This window comes from Grus americana, chromosome 14 (genome assembly GCF_028858705.1).
Source record: "Grus americana isolate bGruAme1 chromosome 14, bGruAme1.mat, whole genome shotgun sequence".
In the NCBI taxonomy this organism is placed as follows: domain Eukaryota; kingdom Metazoa; phylum Chordata; class Aves; order Gruiformes; family Gruidae; genus Grus; species Grus americana.
The window spans coordinates 11,087,906-11,108,848 of NC_072865.1; the positions used below are offsets into that span (position 1 = coordinate 11,087,906).

Below are 20,943 nucleotides of genomic sequence, written 5' to 3' on the forward strand. Positions count from 1 at the left end.
CATTCTTCTGCGAAGTGGCTCAGGATTTCCAGCTATTTTATACACCGTCAGAAAAAGGCATTTTGTGTATGCAGTTGAAAAAAAAAAGAGGAAAACAACTTCCAGAGGCACAGCCTGACAGTTTACCAATGATAAAAAGGGTATCTACCGCTGCCCCCAAAGCATACAGGCTAAAAAGAAGGTCACAGATAAGAAACAACCACCGAGTCAGTACCCTTGAGCTCAGCTGTGATCTCAAAATCCCCAAACACCCTCCTCCTCTGCAAAGACCCGAGCTAACAAACTGGCCTGGTGAAGTAGCAGCCAGCAAGTTAAATTTGGGAATATTAAGCCCGGAGAGAGGCAACTGAACAGCTTCATTAAAAACTGATCCTGGAGTGCAAACTTTGTCACATCCATTAATCACAAAGCCCCGGTAAAGAAAGCACTCCTTTTGCTGAAATACGTAAGACTCAGTCCACACCACAAAATAACCCCGAACACACACACACACATAAGCCTCAGCAGCCCCGTTTTCATTCTGTGAGTGCCCCGCACTGTGCATGAACACTTGCTGCTGTATCTTCCAGAGCAGGAGTTCCCTTTGCCAACTGGCACGCTGCTCCCTTCCTGTGGCCCCGTCAGGGCATCAGGGCTGCCAAATCAGTGGTTTTCTCAGCATCTGTATTTATGGAATAAGCTTCCACCCTACTAATACAAATACACATGTGCATTGTGTGGCACATTTTGTCCCCTTTTCCCAACAGCACATTGCCAGGACTTTGATTTCAAATGCAAATTCAGCTCAGATCTCTCTTAGGATGTCTTGCTACTGACAAAAATCAATGCCACCTAAAATCTTTGAACAATCTGCAGAACTGGAAAATTCAGCTATTTTAACTGCACAGTGTTCTTCATTCTTCTTTCCACAAGTGTGAACTGACTACCAGCTAGCCACTATCTCTGCATTTATCACTTTGAACAAACCTCAGCTTTTCACCACAACTTCACAACTGCCCAGTTAAAAATAGACCCGATTCTAGCTTTCAGCCTGCACCTCGTCATGCCGTTTGTTTTGTATTCACGTCAGCTTCTCCAGCTCAGAACTTGCATTATTTCCAGAATTCTGTGTTTCAGTTTTACTTTGGCCAAGTAAGCATCATCATCTATTAACCTTGACTATTGTTTTAAAATAAGGTAGGGTTTGGTGGTAGCAAACCTGCAGCTTATGTCAAGGAGAAGGAAGGAAGGAAGGAGCCGATGGGACATTGCTGTGTGCACATTTAGCAATTCCCTGCTTACCTGCAAAAAGGAAACTCCTCCTGCTGTCAGAGATTTGTTTTTCTATGAGGATTCTTTGCAATGGAGTTAACCAAAATACTCATGATTCAACATAATTCAGGCAAGGCAGATTGCTTATTAAGTATTACATGATCTTGGTCAACTGCAAATTGTGAAGACATCTGAAATAAGAATCTTAACACTGTTAACAGGGATTTTTATGTGGAAAGTATGCTAATTCTGACAAGAGCAACAGTCAACCCTTGTTAATTATACCCTCAGCAGTAGCACAAACAATTACTGTATCTTCTTTGTTTTCACAGAATATTCAGTAAGAGTCACTGGAGTGAGGTATTTTATTAGAATGTGGTTACTTTACAGAATACACTGGGGACTATTTATTAGTATAACTAGGAATCGTTATAAAAACAAAACTCACCACTTCTGGTAAATTGAAGCAATGCATTATGCCTTCAGCTTTTGCTTACTTGTAAAATTTCATAATTTACAATGGATCTCACAGTTAATTATGTAGGCAATAACACAGTGCAGCAGAGATAAAATGGCCAGCTGCCATTTTAACACACCTGCATTTCATATTAATGAATCTGCATATCTCAAATCACTTTACAAACCATACATGTGGGAATCATTTCATCCACACCAGTCATAAGGAGAGGTATATTTTCCCATTTCTCCATGCTGTGCATAAAAATATTTAGCAGACTATAAACTAAGTTTGTTACATAAAAGCCTGAGCCTCCCCTTGAGAGATTTGCAAATCACTGAGAAGATCCGTAGACTTTATAATCAAAACCCAAGTCAATGAGACTGAAACCCTTGGCTTCGAAAAACTTTGTATTACAGTATTTAAATAAAGATTCCCAATCTGAAATAAAACTATAGGGGAACTCGAAAAGGTAAAATGATCACGGAAGATAACATCGGAATTCAACAGCCTTATTTCTGGGAAAGACTTGTAGTCAAATGGATACAGCAAGAGGCAGGCAAGGACTTCAGTTTCTCTCATTTCATTTTTCCATACAAATGTGCAAGTTATTGGTATTTAATGATGACATCCTATTTCCAAATAGGACATAGTAAAACTTTACCAAATTTTAGGCTGCAGGGACTAGGACATTAACTGTTACTACTGCTATGCTGGGGAACGTACACTTAGACCCTACGTGAACACACAGATGAGAGAGTTTAGTCCTACCTGCGATGAACCTCCAGGTTCCACATCCTGGAAGAACACTGGCTCAGTACAGGATATAAAAAGCAAAACCCACTAAATCATCCTCAGATCCAGCACTAATGTAGGTCTTCCAAGACCATCTGTCCAAGCACAGAAAGCTCACATTTTCTTAACCTCTCTTCTCAAATCTAACATGATCTCAGACCAAAGTCTGCCTGCAGGCTAACATAATTAATCACCAATACATCTGTCTGCATCGATGAGACAGTCCTATTTAAATTCAGTATAAATACCACTGAACACACTCATTCCTCAGCAGTAAGTCCACTCTGTAATGGTACTAGGGTCTTCCCAGAACTGTAGCAGACACTGAACATTCATGCTCTACCCCCAGAAACATAAGGATGCTGCCTGAAAAGGAACAGAGCTTCTGTCTCCAAGGATTGCTAGCTCTGTAGAGAGAACTGAAGCAGTCACTGCTTTGTTCTGCCATTGCATTCCTCCAAAGATATCCCCCTTAAAAACAACCTATGAGCAAATTTTCTTGCCACTGACTGAAGAGCTGAGTTGTTTCTGCCAGTGTGTACAGAGCAACATCTGCCTGTGAACAGCTGGCCTGCTGAAGCAAAGCTGGGGGCTACTGCCTGCTGCTTACAATGAGAATGTTCCTCAAAAACCTGAAAAAAAAAAATTAACTCACTGAAAGGAAATTCAGAAACCCTTGGCATGAATGTACTCCATACACAAACCAGTGCTGGGCATGTGCTTAAAGCGACAAGCGCTGTCTTGAAAAATGACACTTTGCTAAATTGACAACTTAATGCTTTCACATGCATAGCAAGGCATAAACAATCACTAAGCAAACTGATCCTGGTTCATGAGTCAGCAGCACTGCAAGATGGTGATTTAGATTGAGCAAACATTTTCTCAAACGTTGGGTTGGAGAAGGTTGGTGGAGACTTTTTTTTTTTTTAAATGCATTTCTTTATGTGCGACTTGCCACCCTTCTGCAGATTACAAAACTGTGTTAAGAGTTACCAAGGCACACAGCGTGTTGCAACTGCATCTGCACTATCAGTCTGCCATCTAAGTAAAATCAATGTTCTTCAATCACATGAAAAGCAAAGCCACTCACCCAGCTATACAGTTTTGGAATAGAAAACCACCACATAGCTGAGAACGATAAAACTAAGTCCATTAATGCAAAACCAAAAATGTGTTCTCACAGATACCCTTTACCTGCGTCGTGTTCAGAGGATTTAATCTCAACTTTCATTGTTCACCAAAATTAAATTTCAGAAGGAAAAACACAGTCAAACACAGACCTTGTATATTTCCATATTTTATATATACAAGAAGGACTGAGCACTTTTGACTAGCAAATTTTGTGAAGAAACCTTAACAGAACAGTACCACACCACGCTCTGCCGAGCTCCATAAACAAGGTGACTGAGGGAGCTTCCCTTAGTGATAGATACGTTCAAATAAATTAACATTTGGCATCAAACTGTCTCTCTGAAAAACCCTACAAGTCAGCAAATTATAGTTCATGCGTCATGCAAACAGGTGATATCTGAGAGCATTAATCAGAGCATCAAGTTTCAGAAAGACTCGCTCCCTATCTGAAATGGGGAGTTCAGTCGTGTATTTAGGGCACCGATTCACCCCCGCCCCCTTCAATTCCTATGAGTACAAAGACAGCTGCAAGTATATTCTTATCCCAGAGGCTGTTTTTCATACTGACAGACTGAATCAGCTTATTTTACACAGAGGAAGAGATGTCAGTGTTTTTTCCTCATCTATCCTTTCTGAGGCTATTATTTGTCTTAGATTTCCTGGAGGCAAGCAGTGTGGCTGAGCAGGCTTTCATAGCACTGAATAAACAGCAGCTGGAGAATCGGGACAGACAGTAGAATCTGTCCAACAACGACTTGACAGCTAAGAGAGTCTCTTTAAAATCTACCTTAGCCTTTAAATCTGTACGAGACGGGTTACATCCATCTCCACCCAAACGGAGTTTCTTCACTGATGTGGAATGTAGCAGTTCATTTAGCAAAAGTAGCACCCAAGAGAGAGCTGGTGGCTGACTCTGCTCCACGAGCAGTTTGTGCCGAAAGAAAATAGTTGAGATTCGTGTACTGTGGAAATTCTGAAATTCCACCCAGCAAGCATGCCTCCATCTTCTGGACTCTGTCTATAGCATTTATTTGTAGGTTCAGGACAAACTGAAACCCAAAAGGGATTTGTTATATCATCTTTCCTATAAAGTTACTTCTCAGCAATTAAGAATCAGCCATGGCCATCACTACCAAGAGTGAATCTTTGTAGTTTTCAACGCTCCAGACTTCTGGCATTTCACCTTATCGATTTGCATTTTTTATCCTCTATGTAATAAAATTTAATTTATTAAGCATTCAACAAAACATTTTGCAATCTTTATATAGGAAATTTTAGAATGAAGACACACCTCCCCAACTGTAAATCAGATGCTATATCCTGATGAACACCTTGAAGTTTATAGCATTTTGAGTTGAAATCAGGCAGGGAGTGTCTTGTTTCTGAAGGACATCACTAATTCCACCACCATGGCATCAGAAGACTTAAACCCCCATATTTCAGGACCAAATTTCAAATCTATGGTACTTGTTAAAAAACCCATTATCAGATAAACCACTGATAAGCACATGCTTTCTAAAAGACCATTTGCACTTGAAAACAATGTCAAGAACTTGTTATCACATTGGGAGAGGCTGAACTATGACGATTTCCTAACAACGCCAAGGCAGAGAATGGAGATAACGCTGCCATTTCCAGCCAAGTCACACGCTAAAACTGGTCAATACTGTCTGGTACTGGCTGGCCCGCACAGAACGCAGCACCAAGGAGTTCATTATTCGTGAGCAGACAACCCAGCCTCTGCATTTTTGATCCAAAGCGTATCAGTGTTTTCTGGTTATTTTTAAATACCCATTTTAAGGAATTGGAAGTAGATGCACGGAGTCATTAATTCACAGATATTTTCATTCTTGTTAAAAACGAGTTTCTAAAGGCATTACCTTCTAAATTCGCATCATCTGAAGCCAATGGGAATTGAAGAGATTAGCATCTTGCAGAACTAATCCCATGATAGCTCAATTCCGTAAGATCTGCATTTCTGAAGCACCCACAGAAAAGAATGCTACTCAACATCCTGTGAACATTTACACCACCATTCCTTAGGTGATGGCACAAGAGATGAGCGGCTCAGATGCCAACAGCAAAGTGCTGGTTGGTGCAGCACAGTTTGATCCCTAATGCAGTACTGTATTTTGGGCAGCAGTTTTTTTTCTCACAAGGTACACGTGCATGTTCCAGCTCATGGTTCCACTTAGCACAGCTACTTCCAGATCAATCTGAATTGTACTTCCTTGAAGCTTAGCTGTTTATATCAAAGTAAGAAAACCAACAAAGTTTGGGGAATTCCTAGCTACTGAGGATGCAAAACTCTCAAATCCTTTCTGCATGGTTCCTGTCGAATAGTCTTTGAAGGGCAGATACATAAAGTTGTAACGCTTCACAAGACTTTTTAGACATTTCAAGTTCAGATATTTTAAATTAAAGACTGACACTAGCAAGCTCTTCAAAGTGCCAGACTTTTCCCTTCTGTTAGTATCAGACCACAACCATGAGACAATTAAAAAAGAATCCTTGTCTGTCCAGGCCTTGCTTGGCTCCACTCTGGTCCTACTCTAGTTATCTTTTCATCCCAGCTGCAGTGGTTTCTGACTTACACGATGCATTACATGAGCCTCAGTGGTATTCTTCTCATTTAACATGTCACCTACCCAGTTAGTGATTTCGTAGTGGCACGGCAGTGCTGAAACCACTGAAAGGCTGTTCCAAAGCTACCCACAATTTCTAACAAAAACTCAAAAAGCATCAAATTCACAAAATTAAGCATTCAACATTCCAAAAGACAACACCTGGACACAAGCAGTAAACAGGGTTATTCTTACAGCCTGATTCAACAGAGAGCAGTTCTACAGTCCTGTAGACCTCGCCCTTTCCACTTCTGCAGCGTTACACGTGGATTTTGTACCAATTTACTGCAGTGTTCGGGGTACTCAGCATCTCTCAAGTGCTCACACCCTCCCTCGCGCACCCCATACAAAGCCATGCTCCAAGTTTGGACTGGAACAGGGCTGCAGAACTTAGCCTAGGGCACTTGACACATCATATAGCCGGACGTGTGCCGTACACTTCAGCAAAATCACTTCCCCGAGCCCCACGAGCTTCAGCCACAAAGGAACATGTTTCTACGGGAAGCTTAAAATAAAAAGGTTAAGGAGAAACATTGAGTTAAAAGTTTTATTCATTCAACATCTCACATTACAAATATTTAAAAATTATATGCATACTGGTATAAATAGTCATTTGCAAACTATTTAATAACATTAATTTTCACTAGCACTTCAACAAATGAACTCTTTAAAAAAAGTAACTTGTGTTATATAACTTAGAGTAGAACATACAAAAATATGAACTTAAACGTGAAAATGACTTTAATAAAAAATGAATTACCCTTATTTAAAATGCTATAATAAATACTACAACCTCCCCATACACAGTAAAAACTATATGGAAATTCAGCCAAGTAGTACAATTAACTGACATACTTAAATAACTTTTCCTTCTGATAATATGAGCAATACATTGGGGGAAAAACATATTAGGGATTAGTAAAAACTAGACACCCACTTGCTAAAAGTTTCACTTCCAAAAAATATAACAAAAAATCTGATGAAAATTATAAAAACTAATTATACTTTAAAATTTAAAAATATAAAAAATAAAACAGTTGAATACAATATTGTCCCAATTCTTACAATGCTATCACAGTAGCTTTAAAATAAGATAATAAAATAAAGCAAATGACCAAAACCTTTTATTCCATATTTTTAAAAATAATCTCAAATTTACATTAGTAGAAAGATTGATTTCTGATTCTTTTCTTTAGAAACACCAGCAAGAAAGAGGATTTACTAGAACAGTAGAAAATGACATTTTTAAATGTCTGCAATTAAAAACAAAGAATTACACTGCAAAGATCTTCCAGAAGTCTGAAATAGGTATTGCACATAACTTGAAGTTAACTTGCCACAATTCATCACATTCAAGTTTTAAATCACCTTTTAACAGAAGGTTTTAACTCTTCAAAAACAAAAAGGGGTGAATTATCAAGTCTTTCCAACAGCATCCTTATAAAACGCTAAATTCATTCACTGCAAGTTTTAAATTTGCATTCTGCAGAGGTCTGTGTATGGAGAAGTATATACTATACCAAAAAGCACGGGGCAGTGGGGTTCCTTTACATATAAAATAATCAGAAACACTTTATTTTACATTGCAAAAATAACCATGTAATTACTCTGTAACTACATTGTAAATACATGGCCAGTGCCATGCTAGTGTGATAAAACTACATGCGCATTAACCCCTTTGCAGATTGAAGTGATACCCTAAGACTGGTAGCCCAATTACATGTTAATTGTGTTGGGAGCTACATGGTAACCCCAGCTACAAATCCCACGTAGTCAGAAGGACATGTCATCGCTACTTAAGTACAGAGTAATGTATATAATTGTTTATGCCCTGTAAATCGAAGTGTAACCAAATAATCTGTAAACACGCTTGTCACACAATCACAAGTGAATATTAGTAGAATAACAATTTCTTACATTAGTCATGCATACTAACATTACATGCCTGCCACCTGGCAGGCTCTCTTTTATTCTTTAAATATAATTTAAAAGAGCAGACACATTTCTGCAAACACCTAACATCAATTTTTATTAATATTAAAAATGGCTAAACATTCACCAAAAACGTCTGCATTTGTGTATAATTTTTAAAAACTTAGTAAGAAGCGGTAGACAATTTTGATGTTTCTTTACTTTTAAATTTCTACACTATATTTATGCATTTAAATTTCATGGGTCTAAAGACAGTGTCATTTGTCACTTTCATGCTTTTCTTCTTTAATTCTCAACTTTACATATACTATTTCTTAAATTATATGTACACCAAATACCTGGTGCTGGGCTAAGATGTTTAAGCAACATGCTTTCTTTTCTCTGCAGATTCTAAAATAGCATTGCCAGTGCACAACATCCATAATTCAAAATGTATGCAGAGCACTGAAATGTATAAAAAGCAGAATATAAGAAAATAAAATTTATTAAAATTATTTATATTAAAAAATGAAGTATATGAAGATCTCTCAGTAATAAAAGTACAAAAAGCTACTCTTTGCAATATGAAAAATTGAGGTATTGCATAAAGAGATATCCCGTCAGTGAAAAGTGTGCCTAAAAATGCTCACTGTTGGAAAAACAAGATATACAAAAGTAGTGCATAACAAATATACATTATGTGCATGACAAAATAAGTTAGCTACAAAAACACTGTACCGAAATTCAGCAGGTCATGTACAAAGGGAAAATTATTATTCAAAGCTAGTTCTCAAACAGTGTTATTTCTTGTAATGGTAACCCATCTCACCTGTTTACTGGGTAGGATCGGCACAATAGCACACCCCAAGCCACCTACAAGCATTAAAAAACTTAAAGGAACGTTCCAACTATAATTATGTACTTCAGAGAAAAAAAAGTCCCTGACAATCTACACAAGAGCACTCTGCATTTGCATTACTGTTGTCAATATTTTCAGGGATTTCATTAAAAGCAGCTCCCTTTCTATACTTGACTAGTAGACAGCAAATGTCTCCATTTTGACCTTTGGAACTTAGTAAGGTATAGTTCATTAAAGCCTGTATTGAAAATAAAAACTGCTTCTCATAAAGATAATCTGGGCTGCGGGAATGGGATGAGCGGGGCCGACAAAGGCTTTTCATGGAGCAGATATTTTCCAAGCAGTGCTGAGGCAAGTCTTTGGTTTGAGAGAATCTAGGATGGTACCGTGCCGCTCGGGCAGTTCAGAAGATTGCCACTAAATTTGTTTGTTCGCACACTGCTAAATAATCATTACAGAAGTTGGCCAGGGCATTAGTTCAAAAGTAATAAAAATAATTTTCAGAACTACTCCTTCATTCAACTATTTCAGACTAAACCCCTGCACCCACTCTTTATCATTCAATTAACATGTACTGTGTTAATGCTTCTCAAGGTAGAACTTATTGAGAATAAAGTAGGCATTAACTTAGCAATGTTGGCACTTCAAATACCTGTCTGTCTGTCTGTCCTCATACTAAGTTCTGAAGAGGTGGAACCTTAGTTGGGATTCTTTCTACAGGAAGAGTAAGAAAGGCATATGCACACTTGCACCATTTCATGCACAAACTTAGAAAACGGTGCAAAACAAGACTTGGAAACTACTTCGGTTCATGCCTTCTGTTCGAACTAAGTTCGAGGGTATTTAAAACTAACTTTACATCCAAGATGGGAAACGAATAAGCAGCCAATTTTACTTTGTGTGACGCAATGGAATATCAAAACTTCACTAAAAATCAGTGATATCCTTGAGGTATCTTTAGGTTTTCTACTTTTTCACGTCAAAATGGAGAGCAAAGGCTGGCCCCTGATGAATGTTAGTATATTAGGATATAGAGTTATATATAGCCATCAAAAATAAAATCTATATATTTACCCTTCAGGAGAGGAAATGCCAGTTAACTAGTTGTCATTACTCTAGCTTTGGTAGGATTTCTAGGGCTGTAACCAGACAATTGGGTTCTCTTAAAGAAAAAAAAAGTGCACTCCCCCCTCAGTAGTAACTTTACTCCTTTTACATTCAGAAATTCTTAAAATGTAATCATTTTGATGAAAATATAGTAAGCTCTGCCTATCTCATTAGTAATTTGGATGTGGGTGGTAGTCAGAGGCACGGTCAGATACATACCGAGCTAAAATTTTAGCCTCAAAATCCTTAACAGATTTTTAAAAAGATCATTATTATAATGCTGCTTCAACTTTGCTCATGCATTTTTGTTGCTTTAAACATGCTCTTTCCTGTTGGTAGGTAAATGCTAACTTCATCTGTTGCTGGAAAAATCCGAAGTCGAAACAAAAAGAGAGGCAAAAACAGGCTTCCCTGGGGGAAAAGTGTCAGAACAGATTGATAGTGTTATTGTTACACGGTTATTTTAATAAAAGTATTCTTATGTTCTTTATTAACAATAATTTAATTAAAAAAACCAAAATACTCTATTGTTTCAATTATCTTTTCTTAATATTTTTCTCTCCTCTAAGAAAATGTTGCATGAAATTAAGTGTTCTCTCGGTAGTAAAGACAAGAGAATGCAACTCACTTGCAACGTTATCAATACGAAAAGGAGTTCCCAATACAGTTTTCAATGACAAGATTCTACAAAATACCCATATTATAGGTCATTCTTTCATTATACTATTGTTAAATTACAGACTACTACAAAAGGACATGCTATCTTGAATAAGAGAAAGGGTAGGGTGGGTAGGGGCAATCAGGATAACAGAAGAGTGCACTTAATTTGAGGCCTGCATATGAGCACTGCAGTGATCATTTAGTTCCAGCGGAATGAAATATGTCTTGGGCGATCTCCTCCCTCCTTCACCAGGGGCTTGTGGAATTCCCTGCCAGCGCGTGAATGGATAGCAGCCCAGCAATATTCACAGTAATACTGCAGACAGGTAACGTTAGCACAGAAAAATGGAGCAAATTTTCCACCGCAACGGGCCCCCTGACATTCATCACAAAGCTGATCATCCAAGACATATGGCTTAACTTCCACCTGCATTCAGAAAATGAGAAGAACATTTACAAATCTTGGTAACAATGTAGATAATGACATTTCCACATTATTTACTGTGTTCCAGCAGGATTGTGATCTCAGTTCTGTAGCAGGGAACATCACACTCAAGAATTTTCCCCCTCATTACACATGGTCATCATCATTAAACACCCAAAACTACAGGCACATAACTTCAGAACAATCCTGCTCCCACTGTCCTCCTTGATCCTTAAAAAACCCCCCAAAACCAACGCTGACCATTAGTATAACACGTGCTGTCACTGATGTACAGAAAGGACCAATCAACCTATTGTTACAGAACTGATACGCAGATTCACATCAAACTCCTGGAGAATTCTGGGAGTTTATTTTTAAGTATGGTGATGCACAATCAAACTCCTACTCTTTCAGGTAGGAATGTAAACTGTTTACACAACACTAACTGCAGATTAAATATGCAGGAGGTCTACAAATTTCAATGTCTGAATTTCCAACTTTAAAAAATGTCATTTATTATCTTAATAAACAGCACATTTCAGTTTTCTTTTTCTGTGGCTTAGTCCTCTCAGCAAAAGGAAACCTACCTAATCTTGTTGGGATCAAATGAGAAGCTTAAAACGAGACTCTGATGGCCACTTACGCTCCTGGCATTAAGGGCCAGATGATGAGCGTAATTCAGTACAGCAGACAAGAAAGGAGAAGAAAAATTTCTTCAAGTTCTTAACTGATAATGACTCACAGGAACTTACCAGCTGGTGCTCCAAGGATACATCTACACTGCAACATCTGCAGGTTTCCAGCTTTTAATCTAAGCATTTGCATCCCAAAACCAAACCTGCCATACTGTGGGCTACAAAACCCGGCTCACAGCACTCCACAGCACTTTCTCTGTGACAGTAAGGCAAAGTTTGCTGCTCACAGTATCCGAGCTGGCTACAGCGCAGCTCGTTTAGACATGCCTCTCTGTTTCAATCACAACTGCAGCACTGTCATCCCCTAAAGGCTCAGTTCCACCTCAAAACCAGTAATCACCTCCTCTCCCATTCTTTTGCTCCACAGAACTGTGAAAGGTCCATGGGACATACCAGAAGAGCAACAGGAAACTTCACGTTAAAGAAGTATAGGTAAAATTTCCTGTTCTAGGTGTGTTTGTGAGCCTTCTCTGAAGCTCATTTAGTCAGGTGTTCTCACAAACATTTCCAAATATCCAGACTGTGACTGGTGTCTCTACTGTTAACCTGTTATCTCTGCATCTGGCTTAGGGATGCTCCTGTCTGTATCTCACAAACCTGAGAGGTATGCCAGCTCATTCCAATAAGGACATTCACAACTTCCTGAGTTTTTAAACTTACCCAATTTTATCACAGTCCAGATAGAGCACTGCACTAGTTTGATGCCATTTGTGCTTCTAATATTTGGAGACAGTACAGCAGTCTTTTTTTTTTGGCCTCAGTTTTTCCCCTCTTCCTCTGCCAGAGTTCTGCTTCTCAAACACCCCTCCACACCAACTCAGAAGAATAAAATTGTAAAAGAGTGGAGGCAGACAAATATTCCTAACACCACATTCTCCCTTCAGCACCTAGTTTGCTATGTAGCTTGAGGCTGGGTATTCATTGATGAGTATCGTCTTCTACAAGCACTAAGAGGAGAACCTACAAATATGCTATGCATGCCTCCTTATTGTGGCAATTCTGCTGCTCTATTATGTCTACTCAGACATATTCAGAGGCCAAACTACAGCCCAGGTAATTATACCTCTGCTTGATTTAGCCTGTTACTGCAGCACCGGTTTTTGTGCAAGTTTGCAACCCAGAGATAACAGTCAGAGTCCTCAGCACATTTACTCAATGTGTGCCGAAGCACATGTGCCAAATACAGCCTGCAATTGTTACTTGTGCTAGGTGTATTGAGGTTTCCTAACTACAGAGAAAGAGCTTAAATTACAGCGACTTCATCAGGCACATTTAGGGTGGCAGCACTCGTCAGAAGCTCTGCAGCAGTGGGTGCTGCAGGCCACTGAGCACTTAATTTGCATTATCTCTTTGAAGGGCATGCCCTTTATCAGCTCTCCCTCGCCTAATTTTACAGGAAATCCCTTCTTGTTACTAATTTTATTTTTACAGAAAAAACTATTAGAAAAAATTATTACTAAAAGTAGTATTGACACTGTTGCACATCCGTATCTCACATGCACCCAATCCCTCTTATAATGAATCCTCTGAGCACCTATCTCCCCACATTTCTTCTTAACTGCACACAAAAAGGGGAAATAAGGAGGAGTGGGAGGAGAGAAGGAAGGGGAAATAGATTGCAAAATCTTTGCTAGAGTTCACAAGTACTTACTTAAATTTGTAGTCCCACCAGCTTCAATGGATCTATTCAACCAAGTGTCTGCTTATGCAAGCAGAAGTTGCACAAGGGCGACCCAAATTATTTGTTCAAAGCCGTACAGAACTTATTTCAGAGCCAAGATTAGAACAAAGACATTCCAATTCGCAAGCCCACAGTCAAACTGTTTTTACAATTCTTCTACCCAAGCTTTATAGCCAAACCAGAAGTGAAATGATAATCAGATAATCAGCCAAGTTTGGGGGTTTTCCTCTGTAGTAATTATAAAATTAAGATCAATAGTGACAGTCATGTAAGAAAAATCCAGAGACAAAGGATGAATTAGAACGGTGGATGTAAGGATCCGAGTTGCTCAAAATTGTGGCCCGAAGATCACTGTAATTGGCAAAGTCACTTTTTATATAGATGAGAGGGCAGAGGCAAGCAAACTGAAGATCCATGTGGCATATTCCTTTAATTTATAATAATAAAGGAATAAAATAACCAGACACAGCCTTTATGTAAGCTGTGGAGGATGACTGGGAGGCTATAATGCACGCTAACGAGTTTACAATGCATTACTATGACGCTCTTTAGGAACACCCAGCACACAATGTGTAACACTAGGGCCAGATTCTGCCCGCTCTCTGAAAAGATGCAGAACAGGAGTAAGAACTGCTCCATCCTTGGCAGATATCTTACTCCCTGACATTATACAAACACTACCAGTGCAAATACTTGCAGTGGGAGTATATGACGAGTGCAATATTCTTATAAAAGAACAAGGCAGCTGACACGCTTCCTATTATGCTAAGCAATTTGAGAAAGTCTGCTTCACAGTTGCCTCCCACGTTCCAGAAGCAATGGCTCTGTACCACTCCTTCATTTTTATTCTGTGTTGTATCTAAATGGCACATTCTAGCCCTAAATATGCAATTAATCTGATATAACATTTACAATCTTCACAATGACACACATTTACATGGAAAAGCATTTCTAGAGAAAGCACTGAACAAAAATAGAATATGCTTGAAGACCTTACCCGTTTATCTATCTCTCCATGCTGCAGCTGAACAAAGCGAGCACTGATAGCAGCTATGTAACTCTGTTGATTAGAAAACGCAACCCGCCCAGCTCCTTTTGGGTACTTCAGTTCAGGGTCTGTGTCAATTCCAGCATAGCACACCCCTCCATACAGCCGATCCATTATCATTGCGAGTTCCACTAAACCAGAAAGGAAAACGAAACAGTGGTGTAGACTCGGTAATTTTTTCTAAAAGCATCAAATGGAACAGTCCATTTGTATTCATGTCCCCCGCTACAAGTGTCAAGAACACTTAATACTTCCCTTGCTGAAATAACGTGTTTCCCCCGTTGCTCCCCAAATCAGACTGCATATTCAACATGCCCAGTGCTGCGGAACACGCAGTGTACCTGCTCGTAAAGGCCGAGGAACACCACCAACAAAAATGGTTTTTCGTGGGTCAAGAGGCTGTGAACCATCCATAACAAAATCACTATCACTAAGGTTCCAAGGCCGGATCTGAACCTATGGACAAAAAGCCTTTTTTTTTTAACCATTCACAACTCAAAGTATCTCAGTAATATAAATTAAAGCAGTATCCTACAAAGAAGAAAACCTCTTAAACAGCGGTACTTTCTAAACTCATTTTCTACTTGTTCAGCAATCATTTCTCAAAATGAAATGGCAATAAGCTCTGTTAAGACAGACCACTCGATCATACTAAATTTCACCACTTCCTTGTTACCCAAATTTCTGGGAAAAAACTCATCCTCTACTTACACATTTACTTAATCATGACTGAATGTGGTGCATGAACCACGTTGGTGCATACGTATCTACACTACTCGTGTTGTTCTAGCCAAGTGTAAGCGATAGACTAGCATTATCTCAATGCAACAGGCTCCAGTGCACAAAGTTACTATGCAAAACTAGCTGCTTTATATTTGCCTACAGCTGGCCAAATATGAAGTGCAGGAATATAGCAGAAGTCTCTCCAACTATAAACAGACTTGCATCAGCCCTAAAACCATTTGTGCTAATAATTTACAGTTCAATGCTATGTCATGTTTTTTTGGATTTATCTCTGTCAAAACACATTACATGCAACACTCAGACAATATGAATTCTACATCTGATTCAATAATAAGCATAAAATACCTGTCTGGAAATGTATTTATTATGTCAGCAACGGTGAAATTCAGCAAGCCTTTTTTCTAACAAAAATATGAACTGTAACTAGACTAAAAAACTTCATAATGTCTAGTTTAAAAATAAGTGAGTTGGTCTTCTCTTTCAGAACTTAATTTGACACCTTAAAGAAATTTAAACATTAGCACTCTGAAGATAGAAAAAAAGGCATCTGAAGAGAACCATTTCTGGTTATCATACAGGAATTGTGCAGGCCCTGACAATTCTACCTACCGGTTTGTCTTTGATAGTAGGGCTGGAAACACAAAGATAGAGCTTTCCATCTTCTTCAATACATGCATCAATCAGTGCCTGTACAGAGCTTTCGTCTTGGAACAGCAAAAATGCATATCCTACAAAAAGGGAAAACAAACACGTAACTTCTTTTGTCTATTTGCCTATATGATAATAACTTAACCCAGAATTATGCTTGGCACCATGCCATCATGCTACCATACAGTAAGGGACAAACCTGAAGATGCTCTCACACATTTCCAACCCAGCCTCCTGCAAGTCCTCTGCAGAGACATGAAGGGAAGCAGGGAGCTTGCTGATCAGCACACTCTCTCCCCATTTCCTTTGAAAAGGATAAGCCAGCAGTATGAACTGAACAAAAGCCACAGCTGTAGAGGCAAACCTGCCAGGATGGCTGTTAATATAAGGTACAAATCCTTCCCAGCTTCTGTGGAGGGCATTTAGTCCCTTTAGAGAGGACTAGTCTCGACTATTATTACAAAAAATGAAGAAAAACAGGGGGAGAAAATGGAATAAAGTAAAACCAGGAAGTTAAGGAAGAATTCTTTCAGTGCGGAATAATTACAAAGCCACTTTCTAAATTCCACCAGATTATAACTATCCCAAGTATTCAACTTTTTTTTCCCCTCCTAAACATTGGGTCATTGTCACAAAAATATTGTCTAAAATGTAGTCTTATAAAGAAAAAATATTCTACAATGCTCATATGTTATTGGTTATCAGGTATTTACCTTTAGGAGGAAAATAAGATTTGCTTTCTGCCTTGTGTGGCCAGTCTACAATCAAAGGTCCAAAGCGACGAAAACTAGCAGTGATCTCATCTGTAAAGAGAGAAGGGAAAAGGCGCTAATTGAAATTAAAATAAATTCAATGGAAGACATTCAAAGGACACTGATTTCACGTAGCTCCATCCTATAAATAAACATTCTGTGACCCTAAAGGTTCAGCAGCTCATAACAATGCTTACTAGCTGATGGCGAATCTTTATGACAAGTCAGAACACACATTAGAAAACACAACAGGTCAAAGATCGAGCTTTTCTTTCTACTGATGATTATAAATAAAAGCTTGTGACCCATAATTCACAGAAATGGAGTCACTGCATCAATACAGCTATAATAACCCAGCTTCAACTATTCTCCCACAAAGAGTTTATAGACAATTTGCTGACTTGCTAGTAAGCAACCAGCTCTGCCAATATGCCTTATAATTGCAGAAAGACTGGGAAAAAAATGAAGGGACTATCACAAGAGCCAGCCATGCCTGTTCATATCACATACCAGTGCCACATGTGCAAAACACTACCTGAGCTTGACCTCAAACTACCATAGAGTAAACTTGCAGAATATCGTTACGTAATTTTATAGGAGAGATGGTAAGAACATATTACTATATCGAGAAGCAATTCTTGCATCCATTTCCATTCTGCCTTTGACCTCAAATCACTGGTATAAACGTGCATATGCTAGTCCCACAGAAGTCTTCCAGTTGCAATTCTGTTGTTCTTGAAATTGAGTGACTATTCCCCTTTCCTTCTCCACAAACATACTGGAACCATCCCTATTTAAAGTTGTCTGTACAAGAATTTTTCATTAAAAAATTGAAACGAAAAGAACAAACTGGAGAACACTGCTGGAGCGTCATCTAAATTGGCACACTGCTCAGCTGTATTCTGTGTATGGTATCACAGGGCTTTCTATACTAGCACGCTGTTCAGGGTTCCTCATACACAATGTAGAGGATTTTCCCCATCCTCAAATTCAGTTAGAAATCTGAAAAGGTGTTACTAATTATGTTTTTTTCAGTTTGTTTACACTCTTTACACTCTTTGATGACATTGCTAATGAAATAGCAACTGACAGCCCACTGTACTGACAGCTTCTCTGTGCACTACAGATCATCAGGAATATATACAGCAATGGCAGTGTGTCAAGGTTACATGCTGATGAAGATATAAACCAAGGGGAACAATATTTTCTACATATCTATTCTTAAAATAGATCTCCATTCAGAACAGCACTTAACACAAATTTGATGTTATAACACATACATAAAATGCGTTCTAGAAACAGGATCAGAAAAACCTCAAAAATTCAGCTGTGATGTAGATTTTAAAAGGTATACTCCTTATTCTAATTCACACTTGTGCATTTAACAGGGAGAGCACTGACAGAAGCAACTCATTCTCAATTAACTAGGGTCTGCAGAGAGCAAACCATTCATGTGCTCATTTGCTTCTAAAACAACAAATGTGACAAAGTTGAAAAACAAAGAAAACCCCAACAACAAAGAAACAGAGACTGTAAGATCATTTTTCCTCTTGTAAACACCGTGTTATATCTGACCTTTTAATAATAAAGTAGCTCTTGTGTTTGACATGAAATTCAGGTTGTCACGTCACAGTAGTACACACTACAATGCATTACAATCACTCTCTCTGACACAAAAAGTGGGTATTAAAACAATTCTGGGATGAAGAAAAAGCAACTTTTCAGATTTACAGTTGCTGTAGTACTTTTAAGCATTATCCCAGCACACTCATACATACAGAATACAGAACTCTGGTGAAATGAAGCTTCACAACACTTGTGCATGTGCATGATATATACATATTTTCTTTCTTTTTTTTAATAACAATTATAATTATTATAATTGCAATGTATTTATGAGTTTCAACAGGTGTTATTTACTTGTTTATTTTTGGACCACTATCCCTTTTTTGTAATTTTTATACTGTCAGTTAAATGTGTGGTAACATATGATTTCCTTCTTCAATGGCAGAACAATGCTATAGCCTAAACTAGCTTGAATTATCTCACATTTGCCGTGGACTGGAAGTGGTAACATGCAGAAACCCATTTATGTACAACAGCTTTTCCGTAGAGTTAGGAAAACAATCATTCATTAGCTAACAGACAAAAGGTTTCACACCACAGTTTTGTCATTAAGGCAGAAGGAGCTTTTCTGAGTAAGATGTTCTCGGTGTACCTTCATCAATATCTGGTGGCAGTCCGCCCACAAAGACTTTACGGGAATACCGTTCCACTCGTTCTCCATTCTGATGGGAGAAGCAGTGAGGTGATCCTAAACCACTGTGAAGAGTCTGATCCCCACGTCCATCATCCAAGAACCCGTCTTCCATTGGAAACAGTGAAGACTGACCTGAAGAGGGGGTTAAAAAAAAAAAAAGGAAAAAAACCATACTAACAGAACAAAGTACATGTTGTTTAAATAATTTTTTTTTAAAATGCATTAGTTGTTGCATAAGCAGTAGAACTGTTTGCAATCTTCCCCTTTAATGAGCAGTTATGTTCTCAATTTCCTACTACCCTTAGAGTTTTCAATATCATTCAATAACTCAAATGCATTATTTCAGACAAAAGGTTGCTATCTTCTTCATAACTGCACTACAACTGATGAAAATTTGAAACAAAACAGTATTTGTAATGGATGCTCAAGTTGACCATTTTCCATAATATTTTGTATTTCCAATTAGATTTCTTTTAAAAAGGTATAAAAACAGAAGAGAATATAAGCCATTTTGGGGGGGATTTTCCCAATAGCAGACATCACTAAAACCTAACCTATATAATTTTCCAGTGAACAGCTTCTTATAATGAGTAGATACAATTTCACAGTGCAGATGGGAAAACAAGAATTCTACCAGCTAAATATATTACACATTTAAATTACCTGATATCAAAACATATCCTAAACCACCCACTTGTAAATAAAAAAAAATATATCCTGATAAAAACAGGAAGACCCACTGCCATTTACTGCAAATGAAGACTGCAAACTAGGCAATACTGTGTCATTCCTAGAAGCAAGTTCACTTAGATGTTACAACAGAGTTTCGTTGATGGACTCACTCTAAGAGAAAATGTTGTAAGCGTGCTTCCCCTCACAGCCCAATATTCTCCTATGATAATCGTTTATCATAGATTTCCTTAACAATAGTTATTGCATTTAAATAAGATCCTTTGATTTATAAATGCATAATATCATAGAACACACAAGCTGATCTCTTCCATGAATTCACCCTTTAATTACAGTATTCAATATCTAGAAAACAAACTGAATAGACTTCTAGTCATTTAATGAACATTTTAGGAATAAATAAATATATATAGGGAAAGTAAGCAAATAAATGAGGTGTGCTACGAGCTTTAGGATACATTTCCTTTGCCTATGATGCAATATACTATGTCTGCTTTTTCAGAATTCATTACAATCTACCACACTAATGTATTGGGAAGGTTAATTTATCCTGCTCTTGCTTCCTTCCTTTGAATTAAATTTATTTTTAAAAACAAAATATCTTGAAAACAGAAAATTTGACCAATTCCAATATCTAGACATTTTCCATGCAAAGATCAAACAGCTAACAAGTTGAAAGAAAAAAATACAATAAAATCCACAGTCCATAGAATTTATATGAATAAAAAAAATGCAAGGCTTGGTCAGCTTGCTTTATTTGAAATTTCAAGAATCTTTATACACCTTTAATATAAATCAACTATAATCAGGCCTATTTCTGTAGCTAGACAAACCTGGTTCCTACTTTGATAAAAATATTGTAATATAGACTTAAACGTTATTTTGTTTTCCCCTAATGAACGGATGCACATGCCATTTGTTTCATCTCTTAAGACCCCAATCCTGCAGGTATTGTTGGAAGGGAGCAATTCTCCATACCCAAATCACGTTTTCAGGGACATCAGCATTACCACTGCTGTTAGATAATTCAACATGCATGCTTGCAGGATCTGGTTCTTTAACCTTGCAAGCCAGGACATATATTCACTATAGTCTATGCTGCGTCAAGGAAATCATCAGCACCCAAAAGAACCAGAATAAACTTCTCCAGCATTGGCATTCATAACATACACACAAACACAGCAACATAGCCCTCCAGTGTAACAA

General features: G+C 38.1%; 1 protein-coding gene across 3 annotated transcripts in view; it reads right to left on the minus strand.

Moving 5' to 3' along the window:
* Positions 1-6,797: 6,797 nt before the first annotated feature.
* Positions 6,798-20,943, minus strand: part of CPEB4 (cytoplasmic polyadenylation element binding protein 4) — a 44,830-nt gene continuing 30,684 nt past the window's right edge. For all 3 annotated transcript variants that reach the window (XM_054841375.1, XM_054841374.1, XM_054841378.1), the window contains 6 exons: positions 19,006-19,179; positions 16,749-16,838; positions 15,997-16,115; positions 14,985-15,099; positions 14,593-14,774; positions 6,798-11,222 (listed from right to left, as the gene is read on the minus strand). In XM_054841375.1, the coding sequence (XP_054697350.1) occupies positions 10,995-11,222; positions 14,593-14,774; positions 14,985-15,099; positions 15,997-16,115; positions 16,749-16,838; positions 19,006-19,179 (908 nt within the window). In that variant the 3' untranslated portion in view covers positions 6,798-10,994. The remainder of the gene's footprint in view (positions 11,223-14,592; positions 14,775-14,984; positions 15,100-15,996; positions 16,116-16,748; positions 16,839-19,005; positions 19,180-20,943) is intronic.